This window comes from Sesamum indicum, linkage group LG2 (genome assembly GCF_026168435.1).
Source record: "Sesamum indicum cultivar Baizhima isolate 11 linkage group LG2, ASM2616843v1, whole genome shotgun sequence".
Lineage (NCBI taxonomy): Eukaryota > Viridiplantae > Streptophyta > Magnoliopsida > Lamiales > Pedaliaceae > Sesamum > Sesamum indicum.
In genome coordinates, this window is record NC_142658.1 from 22,569,186 (window position 1) to 22,589,276 (window position 20,091).

Genomic DNA, 20,091 nt, shown 5'->3' on the forward strand with positions numbered 1-20,091 from the left:
ATAGTTATAATTATGTAAATTATAAGATGCGTTTGTGTAATTTGATCGAATTCATAGGTGTCAATGCAATTTACCCAGGAAAATTTAGCCCAATACAATATTAGGGACGAAAGGCCCAATAGATACGGAAAGCCCATTCCTCCTGATCCGTATTGTTAATCACAAAAACCCTAATTGCTGCCCTTGGACATTCCCCAACGGAGAGACAACACCAGGAGGCGGAGAGCCATCCAAAATGGTGACTTACAAGGTGCGTACGCAATGATGTGTGTCTCTTGTGTTGTGTGTCGGTGACTGATTGATGAAATTAGGGTTTTTGATGTCCATTGTGATTTATTCTTTGTGTCTTGTGCTTGGTCCAGTTCCATCAGTATCAGGTGGTGGGGAGAGGTCTGCCGACGGAGACGGATGAGCACCCGCGGATTTATCGTATGAAACTTTGGGCCACAAATGAAGTCCGCGCCAAGTCCAAATTCTGGTATCTATTTGTGATGCTGAACATTTGCCTTGCTTTTCAATCTTTTGATGACCTGAAAGCTAGACCTCCACTCTTTAGCTGGTCAAAATTGCGTAATGTTTTTGTATCGATAATTTTATAGTGGCTGATGAGAATTCACGTAGCATGGATCATTGGTGGATACTTAGACATTATTTATCTGCATAAGTTTTTTCATGTTTCTTAACTGATTTTCATATGAAGGTATTTCTTGAGGAAGCTTAAGAAGGTGAAGAAGAGCAATGGTCAGATTCTTGCTATAAATGAGGTATGTCATCTCAAACATCTCTACTCCTTGGGACTAGAGATATACCTATGATGAGTTTGTGCTGCTAGCTTGAGACATTAAAAGGATTGTAAATGTGCTGAATGAACCATGTAATTTGATGCATAATCTTTTTTTGTCCCTAGAGCAGAGCATCTCATTTCAACGTTTAAATGCATTTTTAGCATGGAAAATATCTTTTACCTTAGTAAATACTGACGATTGTGGATTTGGATTCACTGTTGATTATGCGGAGTGGATTTGGACACACTTGGTATAGGAACTAAAACTTACCTGCGTGTTAACTGCATCCTATATATATTTGGAAGATTTGGGCTCGCAGTTGACCCCATGAGTATTTTCAACTTTAGTTTTATGTGCGCAGCTTAGCATGTCCACCGATCAATCTGAGGAAAAATACATGCATCTTCCACTCTACGCATGATTTGTTTCTCCAAAAAACAGCTTTTGCTCTTGAATGTTGGGAATGATTGTCATATTGACATAATTCAAGATCACTTTGTTGTTATTTGTTGACATGGATTTTATCATTAATCTAATTTAAGTCTGCAACTATAACCTAGATAGTACACTAGCATTCTTAGATGCGCGGGAACATGGTGGAATCAGGAGTTAAAGAAGACATTCTGCTTTGAAACAGATGCTTCCCTGATCTGGATTATATTTCATATCTGTCTATTACATTAATGAGGTTTCTCTATTTGTTGCTTCATCCCTCATTGAGGTTCTTGAGATATCATCTCTGTATCAGGACTCATTTTTTCGTTTTCGGCTCTTGCACAGATATTTGAGAAGAATCCAACTACAATCAAGAACTATGGAATCTGGTTGCGGTACCAAAGTAGAACCGGTTATCACAACATGTACAAAGAGTACCGTGATACCACCTTGAATGGTGCTGTCGAGCAGATGTATACTGAGATGGCCTCCCGTCATAGGGTCCGTCATCACTGCATCCAAATTATCAAGACAGCCACTATTCCTGCTAAGCTTTGCAAGAGGGAAAGTACCAAGCAATTCCATGACTCTAAGATCAAGTTCCCATTGGTGTTTAGGAAGGTGAGGCCACCAACCAGGAAGCTTAAGACCACTTACAAAGCATCCAGGCCAAACTTGTTTATGTAATCTGCTGGAGCAAAAAGCTACCAAGCTTCTACTCGATTTCTGCAGTTTTCTCTTTGAGGGGTCCGAGGGGATAAATATTATTACTTCTGCATTATTTGATTGTTGTTACACTTTTAAGAATTGTTGTCATCTTTTTGCTAGACTCCATGCGAATTTGACCGGCCAACATTATTAGTTATTGGGTGCGCTACAACTGTGTCAAAAATTTTCTTGAAGATGGAGAAGGTTGTCAGCTTGCTGAAAATTATGTATGAATCATGCCTCTTCCTACACTAATATCACATTTGTTTCAACCCTACATTAACCAGCTCGAGCAGATTGTGTTTTCTTCGGAAAACAGAGGTTCTTCTTATATGAATGACTTGGAAGATATAAGTATAAGGAAGCTGTGCGAATGTACGAGGCATCTTAAACCTTTTCTTTTTCAGTATTTCATATGATGTTAGAACAATGATAAAGGAAAAAAAAATCAAAACACTGTGCAAAAAGTCCCGAAAGTAAATAACAGGAAAAGACACCATTGCATATGGATGGCCCAGAGCGTGCAAGAAGAGGAATGGACTGGAGCAAAGCCTATTAACTATGCATTACCATTAAGTGAGCAAATTATTTATTTAGTATCCGAAAAAAATATACTTGCACTTTTTATCCCCACATTTCATCAACATGGGAATCACCATCTTCTGTACCCTACTGGGGTCCTCTCAACTAACTAAAAAACCTGTCACAGCTTCTTGATCAATCCTTTGTCCAGCATACATATGTCCCTTTTTTCCTCTTTGAAAATCGAATTTTCACACTGTATTTCAACTATCTTTAAGCTTTATATTACAAGAAACAATGTAATGGAGTCTGGTGATAATTGGTGGGAAGGACAAGCTCAGAGGCGGAGAGAGAAGCTGGGAAACCTAGGACCACTTGAACTCACCTACCTCCATCCTCTTGAGGAGTTTTCTATTTTGGATAGTGGTATTACTTTATGGATAAGACACTTCCATTTGGCTGTTTTGAATTTAGGTGGAAGTCTCCAGCACAAATAATTTATGCCAGATTAAGGATGTAGATGAAAATTAATTAGTAAGTTTGGACAGAACACGGAGATTCCAAGAACATCTGTCCAACAATGTTTTTCTCTAAAAAAATTAAGACAATGTGTGCGTGCTTGTGTTTTATCTAGTTAGCCATGGCTTTCTTTAGAAAGCTGTCTATTTATTTATGTACTTGTTTTTAGCTACTCACGAATATATAAAACAATGTCGTGAAATTCATAGAAAATGGAAGCTTTGCATAATCATGCCTTGTTAACTTCCACTAACCTTAACAGCCTTCTACCTTTAGGATGCCCACCATAACAAAATAAAGAGTTTTTCAGACAAGAAACTAACTTTCCAACACTAGCTTACATTATTAACAAGATAAGATGCAAATAATTGTTCATTTTAAAGACTCATTAGTATTCTCTAAGCACAACTTTCCAACAAAGAGCACAGACGTGGGAGAAATAACCCTCAATAGTCACAGGGCCGGCGTCCGTTTTAATTTTTTGTGAGATTATCCATTTTCGCCATGTAAGATAAAGTATGGTTCTCTAACTTATGAATAGTCCAAGGATGTTTTATACAGTAGCATTGCAAAAGTTCAGCAAAATAGGTTGTCTTCATATACTTTATACACAATTATTTATTTGCACTAAGGGTAGTCTTGTGGTTTTGAACAAAGAACATGGCTCTTTCTGTAACATGCAACTATATAAACTGTCACTAACCACCTGAATTTCCCTGTGTCAAAACATAGTGCCACCTGAAACTCTCTGTACTAGCAGCAAATTTCTGTTCCAATCCATTCATTGAAGGAAGAATTAGATTCCAAGATGAAGAAAGCCAAAACCTCATCTCTTGTCTTCCTCTTTCTGCTTTGGCTTTTTGTTCTCACTGCACTTTCGACCATATCGATTGAGGCAAGAAAGAACCATGGCAAGAAAAGTAAAATGCATAAGAGTAAGAGACATAATCAGAACAGCCCTCCAAACCGTGCAAACTCACCGGCTTCTGCACCAGCTCCTTTGCCTCAGTTTGGTACCTATCCAACTCAGTCGCGTGTGTTCAACATTTTGTCGTTTGGAGCTAAGGCTAATGGAGTTTCTGATGACTCCAAGGTAAATAAGATTACAGCTACATACACACATGTATATTTCTTATACAAATATTCCCTGTTTTTTTATGCTAACTTATCTCTGTATTTGATATTGGTCATATGCTTTATGTACTACCAACCAAACAGGCACTTCTAGCAGCGTGGAAATCTGCTTGCAAGGTACCCGGAGGTGTTGTGGCAATACCTGCAGGGTTGAAGTTTCTGATCAAACCTGTAACACTTCAAGGGCCATGTATGCCGAATCTTGTTTTACAGGTCAGTCAACATTTTTTTCCTTCATAAACTGAAACAACCTGCATGAACTACATTTGATAAGAGAATTCATGTAATTTTGAACAGATAGACGGGACTCTTTTAGCGCCTCCAAAAATCGGGTCATGGCCAAAATCTAGCTTATATCAATGGATAAATTTCAAGTGGCTTCAGAATTTTACTGTCCAGGGTGCAGGCACAGCTGATGGCCAAGGCTCAAACTGGTGGAGTTCTTCACAGAATGACCAAGTAATGTAGCAGTTAAAATTAATATGCTACAATATAAAAAGAATGCTGGTTTCGAGAATTATAACATCTGATCTTCTTCCTCTCCTTGAATGATTTTCGCAGAAGAAAAGAGTGAAATGTATTCCAGCCATGAAACCAACTGTAAGAACTTGTGCATAATTTTACACTTTATCCATGCTTGTTTTCATCTGGCACTGAGTCCCAGATGCATTACCAGCAAACTGAAACTCTTGTTCTGCATTGATCTAACAGGCATTGAGATTCTATGAAGGCTATAATGTCACGGTTCGTGATATTAGAATCATAAATAGTCCTTTATGTCACCTAAAATTCGACAACTCTAAAAGAGTGAAGGTCAACAACGTCACTATTTCTGCTCCTGAAAGCAGCCCAAATACTGATGGAATCCACCTGCAGAACTCCCAAGATGTCGAAATACTGCATTCTGATATTGGAACCGGTAGGACTTGCAGCTTTCTCTTCAGCCAAATTATACGTACAATCGTGTTAAGGCAAAACAAAGTTCTTAATAAGTTGGATGTATAAGCTTTGATGTGATAAGTCTACTTAAATAGAAAATATTTCTTTTTCTGATTTTCGTTTTTAATCTTGAACAGGAGATGATTGTGTGTCTATACAAACAGGTTGTTCCAACATTCATGTCCATCATATAAATTGTGGCCCTGGTCATGGAATAAGGTAATTGGTTCATTTAACCTGATTCTTACGTGTAACGAAATACAACAAAAATCAGTCTAGCCTTTGAAAGCCAAAAATTAATTACATTGACTTTTACATGCTACCATATATTTCTTGAAGGAATATTTGGCTTGTGCTTACTATGTGTTTATTGGTTGTGAATGCAGTTTAGGAGGACTAGGGAAAGACAAAAGTGTTGCATGTGTCTCCAACATTGTAGTCGAGAATATCATAATGCAGAACACTCTATACGGTGCAAGGATCAAAACATGGCAGGTAAGAGTTACCGATCTTAAAGCACCAAATTTGAGATAGTTCCCGCTTCAGTCATCTTCTTTATACACAATTGATTTCTTAGCTAACATTTCCTCATATTTATATTGTAGGGAGGTCTTGGATCAGTGAAAAACGTGACATTTTCCAACATCCAGGTCTCTGATGTTAAGGTTCCAATAACTATTGATCAGTACTATTGTGACAAGAACGTGTGCAAGAATCAAACAGGGGCAGTGGCAATATCAGGAGTTACGTTTAATCAGATAATCGGGACATATGCTGTGCAGCCTATCCATCTAGCCTGCAGCAATTCAATTCCATGCACAGACGTGGATTTGATTTCCATCCGACTGGAACCCTCACCGCAATACCGCGGATTTCAGCAAGCATTGTGCTGGAATTCTTATGGCAAATCATTTGGGCCCCTTGCTCCTGCAAGCATGGACTATTGTGTAAGAAGTGGAAGTGATTTTGTCAAGAGAATAGCAAGATCCCATGATGCTAGTTGTTGGTAAATCACTCAACCACGTCTTCCAACCCGAGCTTTGTGCCTGATTTTCATTTGCTTCCCTTCTGCAATATATTAAACTGCCAGAAGGTGATGGTTTTGGTTTAACTTAATGGGCACAAATATGTAGAATTTCAATATATTGTAAACGAAATAAAATTGAGTTAGAAAAGCCCTTTTGCTTCTTCTTTTTCGTGGTTTTCATTCACAATCATCACTACATGGACACAAGCACGGACAGAAAGAGATGGCTAAAGATTCTGAATTTCTGAAACTATGTTGTCCAAATGCAGCAGCATCTTGACCACAACTTATTCCTATGAAAGAATAAAGGTAATGAAGGACATTCATCAGACATTCAATTTTGCAAGTTGTGTCTAAAATAGTGGAAAAGAAAATGTAGCCATTGTACAAAAAGGAAGTAAAAAACAACAATTAGCAGGGTGTTGGAGTTCATTTTGTCTGTCACTCATCATCTCTACTGGCGGTTTTCTTGGTTAGCCATGTAAGCTAGCATTATGGAATAAAGTTAAGTCTATAATATAGTTTAAATCATACACAGACGCTTCAAATTATTATTTTTCAAAACCACTTATGTACCAGATTAAAGGCTTTTTGCAAAATTCAAGACTTATTTTGAGGTGGATTTGCTGACGTATAATATCAACTGAAGTTCAGACAAAACATATACATTGAATTCTGTCCGTTGGACATTACTCTTCAGGAATGCATGAATAAAATATTCACACGGTCTGGTGAAGCTTTAATATGACTATTTCATTCTTGTGATGTTTCGAAACATCATACTGTAACAATGAATGTTATAATGTGCAAGAAAATGATAGAGACGGATGCGAAAGAAACAAAAACTAAAAGACGACTACATCAGTTGATTATCTATCATATTACTGAACTGCCCATGTAATTTATTAGAGAATGAGATTGTATTGTGATAATTGTGCTCCATTCCCCTGAAATTTGGTATAATTACACATAGACCTTCTATGGTTTGGGAACTTACATCCAACACTCTAAGGTTTGCTTACGCCTCACAAATAAATCTCCACTGTTAGCTAAAATTTACTAAATTTGCTACTATTAACAAAAAAATAAAAAAACTCTATATTAATATCAACAAATTTGATGAATTTTGACTAATAAAGGGACTTATTTGTTAGACGGAATCAAATCTAGGAATGCTAGATGTAATTTTCTAAAACACGAAGAATTTAGATATAATTGTACTAAATCTCATAAGAGGAGAATGTAATTATTCCAATTGTACTTTTATAATATCCACCATAATTTTAAAAATGTAGTATTTTTGGTTTCAGACATCTTTTCATTATGTATTTAACGAAAAAGGTCATATGACCATTAATTACTCAATCTGAAAACGTAATGGTTGCATGATCTTTTTTCCTTAGGTATCTAACGAGAAATGAATTATGGGACAAAAAATACTATTATTTAAAAATTATGAAATCAAGAATGAAAATCTCATAATTAATAATACAAAAAATATAAAAACTTTGGGGGACAAAAAAAGGGTTAATGTGGGGACGAGAAAGTAATGGAAAGAAGGTGGAGGGTGGAGTGGTTTAGTGGTAGTGCAAGTCATATGGTGGGGCTGAACTTTTGAGTTTGAGCTTTTGGTGGGGCAGAAAGATGTGAAGTGTGGTGTAGTGTAGGGCAGTAGATTAGTAGGCACCGTCCAAGTCGCCGTTTTAGTATATATCTTTATTTAAGCGCACGCCTACTCACTAATCACTCCTAAATCATTATAAAGTTGAATAAAGGCTAAAAAGCTGCTCACCTCTATTTTTGGCCAAAAAGTTGTCAACTTTTGTTTCGTTTTAGTTAAGTTGTTGTGTGATTAAGAAATAATTAGGACCAAAAACATGAGTCCCATACTCCTAACAAAATGATGCAATCACTAATTGCTTCTATTAGATTATAATTACTTGCACTTTTAATATCTTAGTGAGACAGAAAGATATAGAATCAAGAATTCAAATAACTTACAAATAATTATATTTACACCTAGCTTATTGATTGTTTATATAAATTATTCCTGTCTTTCATATAAATTATATATATATATCTCCTAAAATATCAACATTATTACACCAACTTACCCTTATTTTTTAGCTGTTAGGGGTGGTTTGTATAATTATGTAGAAGATAAGGCTGATTTATGTAAATAAATTATAAATCAAAAGTAAATATAATTATCCTTTTTTTAAAAAATGATAATGTAAAACAGAAATAACACCATTCAGTTAGCCACTTTAATTTTGTGTATTGGGCTTTTCTCTTAATCAAGGAAACTGGAGTACGTTTAATGGGCTAGGTTAACTATGCCCAATAAGAGCATACGATATTTCGTGTTAGTGCGCTGTTTTTCTACTGAAAGTCGTTAATTGGTTATTAGATACCGACTGGGCCATCACAAGGCTCATTAATTTCACGGTTTATCAGACATTTGTTTTGGGCTTCTCAGTTCGGCCTAATCCCTTAGCTTCTTGATCGAACTCCATTCATATTTGTGGTACAACGTGTGATGGGTATGAATTCCTATGTAAAGATCTTTATCTGTGCTGGTTTCCTGTTATCGGTATACACACATAAGTGACGTGAGAAAATGCAGAAATCATGTGGATCTGATGCAAAACGAAGTTGGGAATACAAATATTAGCTTATTGGTTGCTTGAGATTGTAAAATAACCTTTCTTACAATTCTTTACACACCTTAGCCAGCAATGTCCAACACCAGATATTGCTGCAACAAAGACTTGCCATTTGAACAACTTTGAAAGGAGTTTCTAAACAACTAAAGATGCTGAATATACTAAGTTCAGACATATGTATCGGGAGTGCTGTTGTTGGGCGTGGGCGCTGATCCAATCCTTTTACCTCTTTCACTTCTGCTGTTCTCTGAGAATTTCAAGCTAGCTTTGTGGAAACCTTGTTCTTTCTCTGCTGAATTCCATTCAGACATGTAGTAGTCTTCTTCTGTTGTGCTTTTAGACGCGGGTCCACAGAACATTCCACCCCATTGTGGGAAGTGTATCAATGTAATTAGTAAGGTGCAACATATGATCATGACCCCCATCAATGTTAGCCCTGTTTCTGTGGAGTATCTCGATCCTCTGAAGAAAATTACTTGAGTTAGAACTGCGCCTACGTTTCCACCGCCACCAGTCATCCCAGATATAATGCCTAAAGACCTGGTAAGCAAGAAAAAGATGAAGGTTTAAGCAATTTAGGTGCAATGGAGATTGACACATTTCAGTTGATGTATATGACTAGTCAGAAAGCATACCTTCTTGAAACGAAAGGAACAACACCAAAGGTAAGCCCACAGGCAGCTTGAACGAAGACGGAGAATATGAGCATCACAGCAATTGATACACCCAAAGATCCCACTTTGCCTAAAAGAATGCAGAAAACTCCGCCTAACGTCTGGACGATCCACAGAGTCCACAGCCTTCCTCTCATTCCAAACTTCTTTGCCATAAGATCCGACAGCATCCCTCCTCCAGGTCTGGAGAAAAGATTTGCCAGCCCAAAACTGGCTGCAATAATTCCAGCTGTGTGAAGGTTCACATTGAATCTATCGTAAAAGTACTGCGCAATTATGTTGTCTATTGTGAGTTCAACGCCGAAGCAGTAACCATAAGTCAAAGCCAAGATCCATCCTCTGTAATTTGTGACTGCGTGATGGAAAACCTGTGCGAAATTGTCTTTGTGCTTGTCTCCTGATTTATGAAGTTGTGAGTAGTTCCCATCTGGTAAATCTTGGCCCAGAAAGAAAATACCATATGCTGATAAAGTCTGAAACAGGGCAGGGATGAAAAACGCAATTCTCCATGCTGTGAATTTGGTTGCACCAATATGATGGATGAGATCAAACACTAGGGGCATGATCAGCTGCGTTGCTCCACCTCCAAGATTGCCCCAACCGCCTGCAACGCCATTGGCCGTGCCAACGACCCTTGCAGAGAACATGGAGCTCATCCAGAATTGGGTCGACACAAACGTCGCAAGGGAGAAACCAGTGAAAAAGCGGACCAGAAGGAACGAGACAGCAGAATTGGCGATGGAAGTGCAGTAAACTGCTGGTGCAGTGAGTAAAGTGAGAGATGCAGAAGCAAGACGAGGCCCGAATAAGTCACAGGCTGTCCCCATGGCAATTCGAGCAAACACTGCGCCTGAAACAGCCGCTATTCCTGCATTTCCAATGTCAGTGGCTGTCAGGTCAAGGTTGTCTCGGATGATAGGTAGCAGCGGTGGAGCAGCAAAAGTGGAGACGAAACATGCGAAGAAAGAAATCCAGGACAGATGAAATGCCCGCATGTGAGGTGCAGCCACTGAGAATAGCCTGAATTCAGTGGCCTTGTGTTCAGAATCCACCGGAAGCGCAAATTTCTTTTGATAAGAGTCATCTCCACCCTGAGATATCTCCATGTTACGTGAACTGCAGAAGAAGATTAGAGTTAGTAAACTTTGATTTGCACAAAACTAAACTGCTTCAGTCCCTTTTGTGCTGGAAAGGAGATGAGCACAACAAGTTATCTTGGTTGGTTTATATAACAGTGAAGTCTCCGATATGACAACGTGCAATGAATCTGTATCCTTGTTCTGTCCTAGACCAATAAACTAGTTGTTAGAAAATAGTACCAACTCAAAGCTGAAACCAGCGAACCTATTCCTTTCAAAGTTCGCAAGTTTCAAACTTTCCGAGGTTTTGCATCAACAAGATTGATGCTTATAATCTTGGAGAACTGACCTTTTCTGTGTAAGAAGGGAGTTCCAAAGGCTCAAAACTCCTACACTATCGCCGAGTCACATTGCTCACTTACTCTTTGACATGTGGGAACCAGAAAGAATGAAATTTCCAAATGAGAATTTGGTTTTTGTTTTTGTTTTCTACTTACGAAGTTGGATTATTAATGGCTAGTGGTCTCAAGCTCAAAGGTTTCTGCGTACTACGAAAGTGATGTTCAAGAAGACTTCTTGTTCCATCCATTGACTTTGGAGGTGAGGACAGCTTACCGGGAACCAAAGCCAATGTGCAAATCTTGACTTGGTAACAGATTCCTGTTAGATACTTAGAATTTTCTTTCATGCACATATTGACAATTCAGCCCTCTTTGTCCATTCATTACCTCTGACATGATTACTTTTTCCTATTCCCTTCACCAAAAACAGGAGAAAGGGAAAACATGAAACATGTGTATTTCATCTCACTGAACCTCTGAATGAAAAAGCTATGCAACTTAGAAGGTTGAGACTTGTCAGCAGGTAGCTAGTCATGATGATTAAGGAAAGACAGAGATTCGGATCCTCTTATGACTTTTCCTACGGTTCTCATGAATTGGAGCTTATGTTCCTGCTATGATTTGACATCTCCTTAAAGCTCTTTCCAAATTGGAGGGTAAAAAATTGAGCAGAACGTGTGAATCTTGAATACTATATAAGCAAAGCAACTACAGTAACTGCTACCTCAGTCCGAATCACACACGACAGTGGAAAGAGTTAAAACTTTAATCTACCCTCTGTTTTACTTGTTAATTTGCTGTTGTGTTGAAGGCTTGAAGATCTTGTAGACTGGGGGCTGTTTTGGTCATTACACATCAACAAGAAGGGTTTGTTTGCATTAATATATTGTATGGTCAAAAGAATGGGATATTCATTGTTAGTATAGAATCTTGCAAGTATCTAGTAAACAATTAATGCACTGCTCAGTGTTTATTTTTAAATTTAGTAAATTATTTTTTTCATTTTTCTAGAACAAATATCAAGATATATATATATATATATATGTATATATATGACTAACTTTCAAAATGATCTACCTTAAAGGGGTCTATATATGTTTAGAGTTTAATATTAAAATCACAATACACAAAGTATTGAATGCAACATGAATTTAAAAATATATAAAAAAAAATATTAGAATATTTTATAGAAATATCAAAGTTTGTGGATGCAAAATTTTAGAAAAATTTAGAGGTTGAGAAAAGTATTAAGAAAGCTCTATATATAATTGAGAAGCCTTTCTAGTATTTAAAAATATTTTAAAGAATTTTTGGAGCTCCTTGCAGCTCCATTAAGATTAATCGTCACCGTCTATTTGAAGGCTCAACGTATAAATATTAGGTAGAAACTCATTTTTAATAATCAAGTTTCAGTATCAAAATTTTCACTAAAATCTTTTATTTTTTTCATTCCTTTCCTTTCTTCAAATTTACTTCACTTAATACATAATTATTAATAATCTGAGTTAAAAATAATAATTATAAAATAAGTGTAAATTTAAAAAAAAAAAACATATATTTATGTATTATGTTAGAACATTGTCTAATGATAGACTTAAGAACAAAAACTGCAATACATTCTATTAGTACCATATAAGTAGCTTTAGTATAGCGGCTACCTCGCTCCTAATTCCACAAAACAAAGGAAAGAGTTAAATATTTCATCTGCCCCTTTGTTAATATGCTGTTGAAGATTTCAACATCTTATGGCCCGTTTTGGTCATTTTAAATCAACTATAAGCATTAATGTATTGCATGGTTATCGGAATGGTATATTTATGATTAGTTCATAAGCTTTATATAATAAACAATCAATGCATTCACCTGTCGTCCTGCTAACTTCCCCTTTAATGGTGCATGGGAAATACTCCTTCATCATTCATTACATATATAGTAAAATTCTATTTATAGTAGGGATTTTTCTAGACGAGCATGTTCTAGACCTATCAACTACAACTTACAATTTATGATATTGTATGATGTAAGTTTTCAATGAGTTGGATGTAATATACAGATTTCATTCAAGTCTTTTGAATTATAAAAGGGTGAAGGGCTTTTTAATTCAATGGAATAAAAATGGATCAGTAGAATGATCATTTATTTTTGATATGCTAATCAAGAAATAAAAAATAATTTATTTGAATGCACGGATAATGTAAATTTTTTCGACACGTGCAAAAATCGGACAGTTTTCAACACGTGACATATATGTTGCTACAATAACCATCACACATATTCAAAATATGTAAAAAACAGACGCACCGAGTACAATACTAAAATACTTCAGAAAAGATGTGTCAACGTTTATCCAATTTTTTTTTAAAAAAAAAAGGAAAAAAGAAGGATTTGACACTCGAGCTGAGAAGACAAGTCATGCACAAAAAGAAAGAAGAGCCAGCAACAATATACAACCCCTCAAATTCTTCTCTATCTCTCTTTTATATTATGTTTTCAATCAAAATTTTCATATGAGATCCATTATGCAAACAACATAACCTAAATATATAATCAATATTGAATAAACATAAGTGAATGGAAAAAAAAAAGCATAAAACAGCACAAAAAGTGATGGATGAGGAGACGAAAATGATCTCTATTCGTTATTTCTGAAACCATTGCAGATATGTATATAGAAATCAAGAAATAATTGATTTATAAAAGATCAGTAGAAGCACTCCATCATTTATCATTTTCTTTACATACTTTACAATACATTTTCAAGTACTAATAAAGATTTTTCCTAATATTTTGAATGCACAGACACGTTAAACTAGCACCGTACAGGTTTAAATATGTGTAGTTATTGTAAGAGAGAAATATGAAGTGTACTATAGACATCCTAAGTGTTTGAGATGAATACGTAATGAGTTATAAATACTACACATGTCTAACACAAATGTATAATGAGTTATGGGCAGTACATATATTAAAAAATAAAGTTAACTATGAGCACCACATGTGTTTGAGATGAATATGTAACGAGTTATGAACGCTATGCGTATCAGACAAAAACATATAATAATTTATGGTTTAGACACGTGTCCAAAATAGATTAGAAAAGGACCGTATCAAGTATAATACTCGTCCAAAATATGTTAGAAAATGATGTTTAGTATGATAGTTGTCCGAATTCTTTTAGAAAAGAAAAATGAGGATATGTAATGGGCTATGTATAATGAATTATGAGTGGCGCGTGTGCCCAAAAAGTATTAAAAAAGGACTTGTCAAGTACAATACTTATCCAATGTATGTTAGAAAATACCGTTTAGTATGATGCATGTCAAAGTTTTTTCAGAAAAGAATAACACTTAATTAGCTATACATAACAAAGTTGTGAATAGCGCACGTATTCAAAATATATTAAAAAAAGAATCGTTTCGAGTACAATACTTTTTCAAATACGTTAGAAAATTATGTTTGGTACAATACTTGTCCGAAGTTTTTACAGAAAAAATCGGGACAAGTAGTCAACTAAAACAAGAAGGCATGCAAGAAGAGGGAAGCTCAATTAGTAAGAAAACACAACCCTACAAAATGAACATATTTTCATTCTGGATTGAAAAAAAAAAAAAGCTAAATTCATTTTCAAGTGAGGAGATAAGAATGGAGAAAGCGTGTAACAACTGGGAAAAGAGAGGAAAGTGATCACCCACCGAACCGCGGAACAAGGCGCAAAGTGAGGCTGGCAATATATAGCAACGGAATTTGATGTGGAAATGAGAAGGGTTTCAATTGCTGGGTTCCTTGGACTAAATGTATGTGGAGCATTTCCAAATGGACTTTGAATTGGGCCCATAATAATTAATTAATTAATTATGATACAGTGAAGTCAAGCGTAAGTTTTTATATTCGAACCAACTGTGTTTTTGGAACTTTAGCTTGATTTATTTTACATAACCCTAGAATAATTTTATTTTATTTTACATACATCTAAAAGTTTTTAATAAGTATAACACACAATATATACTAATTTATCTTTAATTTGTTGCATTATTGTCATATATAATATATTTGATGTGGGTAAAAAAATTGTCCGTTTAAATAGGTCCAACTCAAGATCACAAAAACTGAGCTTTTTACAAGTCTGGGAGAGAAAATGTGCAAAAAAATACATTAGCACTCTAATGTTGAAATCAATAAAGAATGATGAGAATAAGAATTAAATTAAAAAAAAAAGTGTAATAGAGAGTAATAATTTAATGTCACAGTGTTTGTGCAATGCGTGTGAGTATTGAGAAAACATTATCATTTACCAAAGGAAGAGGACCTCTTTTTATAACTCTCACCTCTCACCTCCTGCCGGTTAAGAGAGTTCAATTCTGCTACGATTCAAAAGAGTATTTGTTAGAAGATAGACTCTATTTTATAGAAAAAAACCCTTCAGCTTGAACTTTTTAACCATTTGGGGCTCATCCCAAAATTGATAGGCCTCATTTTCGGAACAAACTTCCCATATTTCTAGGAGGTGGTTGACGTAAGCCAATCGTCCCCCTTAGGTTCTTGGGCATCTTATCTATTAAAGTGGTTGTCACTTCTCCAAATTGTCCTAATGGAGTGTGGCCAGTTGCCACGTGCAAATGGTAATTTCCCAATTTCTAGGAGGCTCTTCCACGAGGCCCCTGGGCTTTCTCAATCCCTTTTGTTTAAAGGGCCCTGCTAATGCTTCTGGGGTTTGGGGTTTTATTCACCTTGGGCTTCGTGTAGTCCTAGGTTCTTTTGGAATTTTGTTTTCAAGTTGGACTCCTCCCCGAGCTATGGATATTTTGGGACATCAATATTATATCTTATGTTTGTGTTTATGTGATCGTGTTTGCATATGAGCAATGTAACTCTGTAGTATTTCTTTATAATTACTTGGAGGAATGAAAGAGTAGTATAACTTAACAGCTTCATTCTCGAGCATCCACTCATTTAATTGGTGAAATTGAGGTTTTTCTTTCCTTTACTGACTAGGTTGACAAAATTATCATTCAAATAATTAAGGACTCGATACAATTAAACATAAAATGTTAATCATTTAGGTTTCAATATTAAATAAAACTGGTGTTGACCGTATAACATTACAATATGAAATTCATTAGTTATAAATCGAATGATTAAAATGTCGATGCTTATAAGATGATAAATAAATAACGGACTCGCAATATCATGTAAAATGTGGCTTGATAATTGATTATATGTATGTGGAAGCTATATGAAAGGAAAATTTCTATGCTTGAATCTGAATTTGTAGTAATCGAAATTTTAAATCAATTGGACCAACACATAATGATGATGTAATTTATTATCCAATATTTTACAATTCATAAAAGTATAAATTCACATGAACGGCAGCACCAACTAGCCTCATATCAAATTAAAGATCAAACTTTGCTATCATGACTTGGGTCAAAACTAGGCCTAGAATTAAGCTCAATCTTAGGTTGTTTGAGAATTAAAGACAGATGATTAAGGCCATAAACTTGCCTAGAAAAAATGAAAAAATGACGAAGAAATAGGAAAATGGTTACGCAATAGAGTATTTAAAGAAGGCACTCTCTTGGTTCCAAGGTAGGTCTCTCAGAAATTAATAAAAAGAAGAAAAAAGTTATGCGGGTGGACTGAGAGAGAAGTAAAGGAAGTAAGAACTGCTTGCTAGAGCCAACCTAATACGCTCAAAAAGGAGCGCAAAATAACTACAAAGTGGAAAATGGCTCCAACAAGCTACAGCTATCTCTTCGCGGCCGTGGCCGCTCTTCTCCTTCTCGGCGCCGCCCAGGGTCCTTTCGCGGAGGCCAACGCCGGCGTCAACCAATTCTGCGTCATGGCTACCTACAAAGACTTGTGCAGTGCAATGGCGAAGGGCGCGAGCACATTGCAGACCGCGAGGGCGAACGTACTGCAAACGGCCCTGGATGAGGCTAGGAGCCTCAAGGGGTTGGTTCCGAAGCTGATGCCGGCTATAAACCAGCTGCCCTCTAAGAGCAAGACTGAGGTTCTGCAGACATGCACTGAGGATTTCGACGGGACTATTTCGGACATTGAAGAAAGCATCAAGGCTTTGCAGGTGGGAGACATGGGCACCGCCCAGACCCATCTCAGCGCGGCTTTAAGACGTGACTGTAGGGACGCCATTCAAGAGCTTGGAGTGAATTCCCCGCTCACCAACTACGCCACCGAGTTGACGAGGAGGGTCGATAGTTGCATGGCTGTTCTCACTCAGAAGACATCATCTCGATGAGGAGCGTGCCTGTTGTCACTCAGAATTGATACGTCGGCGAATTGCAGGCCTTCAACTTCAAGGCACGAAAATAAAGCACGGATGAAAAAAAATATATATATATTTTTTTGTTGAATGTTTAATATTTTTATATAGATATTTGGTTTTCTTAGATTCTGAATATTTATAGTATTGTACTTTTGGTTAATTAGCTCAGGGACAAAGGTTATTTGTTCTAGTGCTTTGTAAATTATGTCTAATTAATCATTCTCCTTGTTTGAATCGCATTTGTTAATTGGAGCACACTCAAAAAATAAAAATAAAAAAAAAATGAAAGAAACAAAAGAAAATAAGCTACGAATTATACTCTCATTTTTTTAAATTTAAAACATTATATTTAATATATATGAGGTTTGCTTTCGTTTAACAAATAGCCTCTTTGTTAGTCAAAATTAATTAAATTTATTATATTAATAAAAAAAAATTAATTAAATTTATTATATTAATAAAAAAAACCTGAATAAAAATTGATATACCTTTCAATTGACTTATTAGTGATTTATTGCAGTTCAAATAATTTTTCTTTAACTAAACTACCCTTCCAACAGTAAAGATATATCTTCTCACATGCATTAACGCGTAAAGATATATATGGGTAATTTAATCATAAAAAGATTTATTTAGACTATAATAAATCAGTAATAATTCAATTGGGGGTAAATATCTATTTTTTTTTTATTAATATCAGCAAATCGGTAAATTTTGACGAACATGGAGATTTATTTGTTAGATGAAAACAAACTTTATAGGTATTAGATGTACATTTCTGAACCACAAGGGATTTATATATTACTACATATCCACAAATTTTGTAGTTTTATTAGTCATAATTATTTTATGAGAACCAAAGTAATAAAAAGTTGTTCATGAAATTATCACTAAAATAATTTGTAACACATATATAATTATTGTCACTAATTAAATTCATTATAAATATGTCACCTGTGAAGGCGAGTATTACCCTTTTCTAATTAAGTTTAATGTGTAAATAGTTCCACCTCATTCACTTCAAAAATCGATGAAACTCATAATCACGTACTTTATTAATAACAATTATATTTTAGTTGAGAAAAATTTATCATATATACATATAATGATGTTTGTACTTATAATTAGAATCAAATTGAAGGTAAAGGTAAATTACATTTACACTATCTAAGTTTTGTCCTAATATATTGATACATTACTAATTGAAACCTATAATCCATTGGGGACTTGTTCCATTTTTACATATAACTTCATTTGGTAGAATTTCGACTTGTGAACAATCAAGTTTCCGATGATGATCATCAAATAAAAGGAGAGTTATATGAGACTAAAGTCACTAAATTAATACACATTTTTTATATTGTTACACATTTTTATCTTGCTTAATAAGATATGTACTAAAAGTGCACCAATTAACATCATTGGTAGAATTTATTTATTTTTTTTTTAATTCTGCCCTTATTATTTGAATATTTCGTCCATTGATTTAGAATTCATTAATTAGATTTAATAGTTAGGGATTTTATTAGTACGAGATATTTTATAAATGGAAGACTAATGCAACACATTCAAATTAAAGATGAGAGACAAAAGTGATATAAAAATAAAGAATGATGGACTAGTAATTAAATTTGACTATTGTTTATATTGGTGATAGAAAGCACATTAAGAAAACTAATAATTTATGGTAGATTACGTGTGTGTATATAATTTTTTGAAAAATTTTTGTTATTTAATAAAGTATATATAGAATAATAAATTAATATTAAATTTATAAAAAATGCATGAAAATAAATAAAAAATATAAATTATAACTATTTAAAGATAGTCACAAAAAGTGGGAATTGAGATAAACATAAAAAAAGTGTCGGACAAAAAACTTAAGACTTTAAAAGATACATCTCTGATAACATTAAAGTGGAGATAGATAATAAATTCTTTAAATTTTGACAAATTCCAATATGTTTGTGGCACAGAACCTAAAGCGCCATCGGTATTAATAGAAATTTACAAGTCAGCTGCTGTCCGAATTTCGACCAAAAACTAAGGAAAACTGAGAAAACTACGCCCCCCCACTTATTTAATCAAAGCACAAGCCCTAACCCGTCCACATCCACACCCCCACCCCTCCACTCATATATAAACTAAACACAAAAAGAAAGGTTTGATCAACCAAAAAACCCATTACCATTACTCTTCTTAGGAGTAACAGAAATGGGTTTCTCCATTTCCTCCTCATTCATCCTCCTCCTCCTCCTCTCCACCGCCGCCGCCGCCGCCCCCCCCGTGAGTCCCTTCTGCGCAACCGCCGACCTCGGCAGCCAAGCCCTCTGCACACAAATGGTGGGAGCCGCCAAAACCTGGCCAGTAGCCATGACAAACGCCATCCACGCCGCCACGGCGAAAGCCAAGCTCGGCATACCAATAGCCAAAGGCATCGGCGGGAAGCTGCCCCCTACACTGCAGCCGCAGTCAAAGGAATCCATCGCCCAAACTTGCCAGGAGGCCTACGACAGGATCTTATCGTTCCTTGATGATTGCGTCGGATTCGTTAAGGATGATCCTACCGCAGCCCTCAAGCCCTACCTTTCGTCGATCACCTACTCGGATTGCACAATGGTGTTGAGTGAGTTCCAAGTTTCGTTGCCGGAGGTAGATGGGTTGAATAAAGAGTTGCTCAGGCTGGCGGGCATCCTTTTGGCGGTTTTGGACAAGAAGCCATGAACACGACTAATTATTAACTATAAAAGCGTGTCTTGGTGGTGATTTGTTATGGGTTCTGGATTCATACTTTGATTTCTGAATGGTTTGAGGTTTCTGTTAGAGATCGGCGGTTGCACGGTCCGACCAAATTCTGCCTAAAATCGAAATTTCGGCTCGCGTTGAGTGCGGAATCGATTTTTTTTTTTTATTTTTTTATTGTAAGTTTGGATATTCGATTCGATTTCGATTTTATTATCGATTAATCAAATCAAA

General features: G+C 35.7%; 4 protein-coding genes across 5 annotated transcripts; 3 read left to right on the top strand and 1 right to left on the bottom strand.

Annotated features, from left to right (window-relative positions):
• Positions 1-94: 94 nt before the first annotated feature.
• Positions 95-2,085, top strand: LOC105156627 (large ribosomal subunit protein eL20). Its single transcript, XM_011072819.3, has 4 exons — positions 95-250; positions 363-478; positions 701-764; positions 1,566-2,085. The coding sequence occupies exons 1-4, from the start codon at positions 236-238 to the stop codon at positions 1,905-1,907; spliced, it is 537 nt and encodes a 178-aa protein (XP_011071121.1). The 5' UTR covers positions 95-235; the 3' UTR covers positions 1,908-2,085.
• A 1,309-nt stretch (positions 2,086-3,394) lies between these two features.
• On the top strand, positions 3,395-6,496 carry LOC105156628 (Pectin lyase-like superfamily protein). Its single transcript, XM_088877838.1, has 8 exons — positions 3,395-4,062; positions 4,188-4,316; positions 4,401-4,562; positions 4,665-4,703; positions 4,815-5,022; positions 5,180-5,261; positions 5,429-5,537; positions 5,648-6,496. Exons 1-8 carry the CDS (start codon positions 3,778-3,780, stop codon positions 6,050-6,052), a joined length of 1,419 nt encoding a protein of 472 aa, XP_088733964.1. The 5' UTR covers positions 3,395-3,777; the 3' UTR covers positions 6,053-6,496.
• A 2,228-nt stretch (positions 6,497-8,724) lies between these two features.
• Positions 8,725-11,090, bottom strand: NRT2.5 (nitrate transporter2.5). Of its 2 annotated transcripts, none has more exons than XM_011072822.3 (3): positions 10,838-11,090; positions 9,371-10,525; positions 8,725-9,275 (listed from the first exon to the last, which is right to left on the bottom strand). In XM_011072822.3, exons 2-3 carry the CDS (start codon positions 10,513-10,515, stop codon positions 8,903-8,905), a joined length of 1,518 nt encoding a protein of 505 aa, XP_011071124.1. In that variant the 5' UTR covers positions 10,516-10,525; positions 10,838-11,090; the 3' UTR covers positions 8,725-8,902. The 2 variants fall into 2 exon arrangements, with proteins under 2 accessions (XP_011071124.1, XP_011071125.1); XM_011072823.3 differs by having other exon boundaries at positions 9,371-10,689.
• A 5,342-nt stretch (positions 11,091-16,432) lies between these two features.
• On the top strand, positions 16,433-17,349 carry LOC105156773 (uncharacterized). Its single transcript, XM_011072990.2, has one exon. It carries the CDS (start codon positions 16,558-16,560, stop codon positions 17,086-17,088), a length of 531 nt encoding a protein of 176 aa, XP_011071292.1. The 5' UTR covers positions 16,433-16,557; the 3' UTR covers positions 17,089-17,349.
• The last annotated feature ends 2,742 nt before the right edge of the window (positions 17,350-20,091 follow it).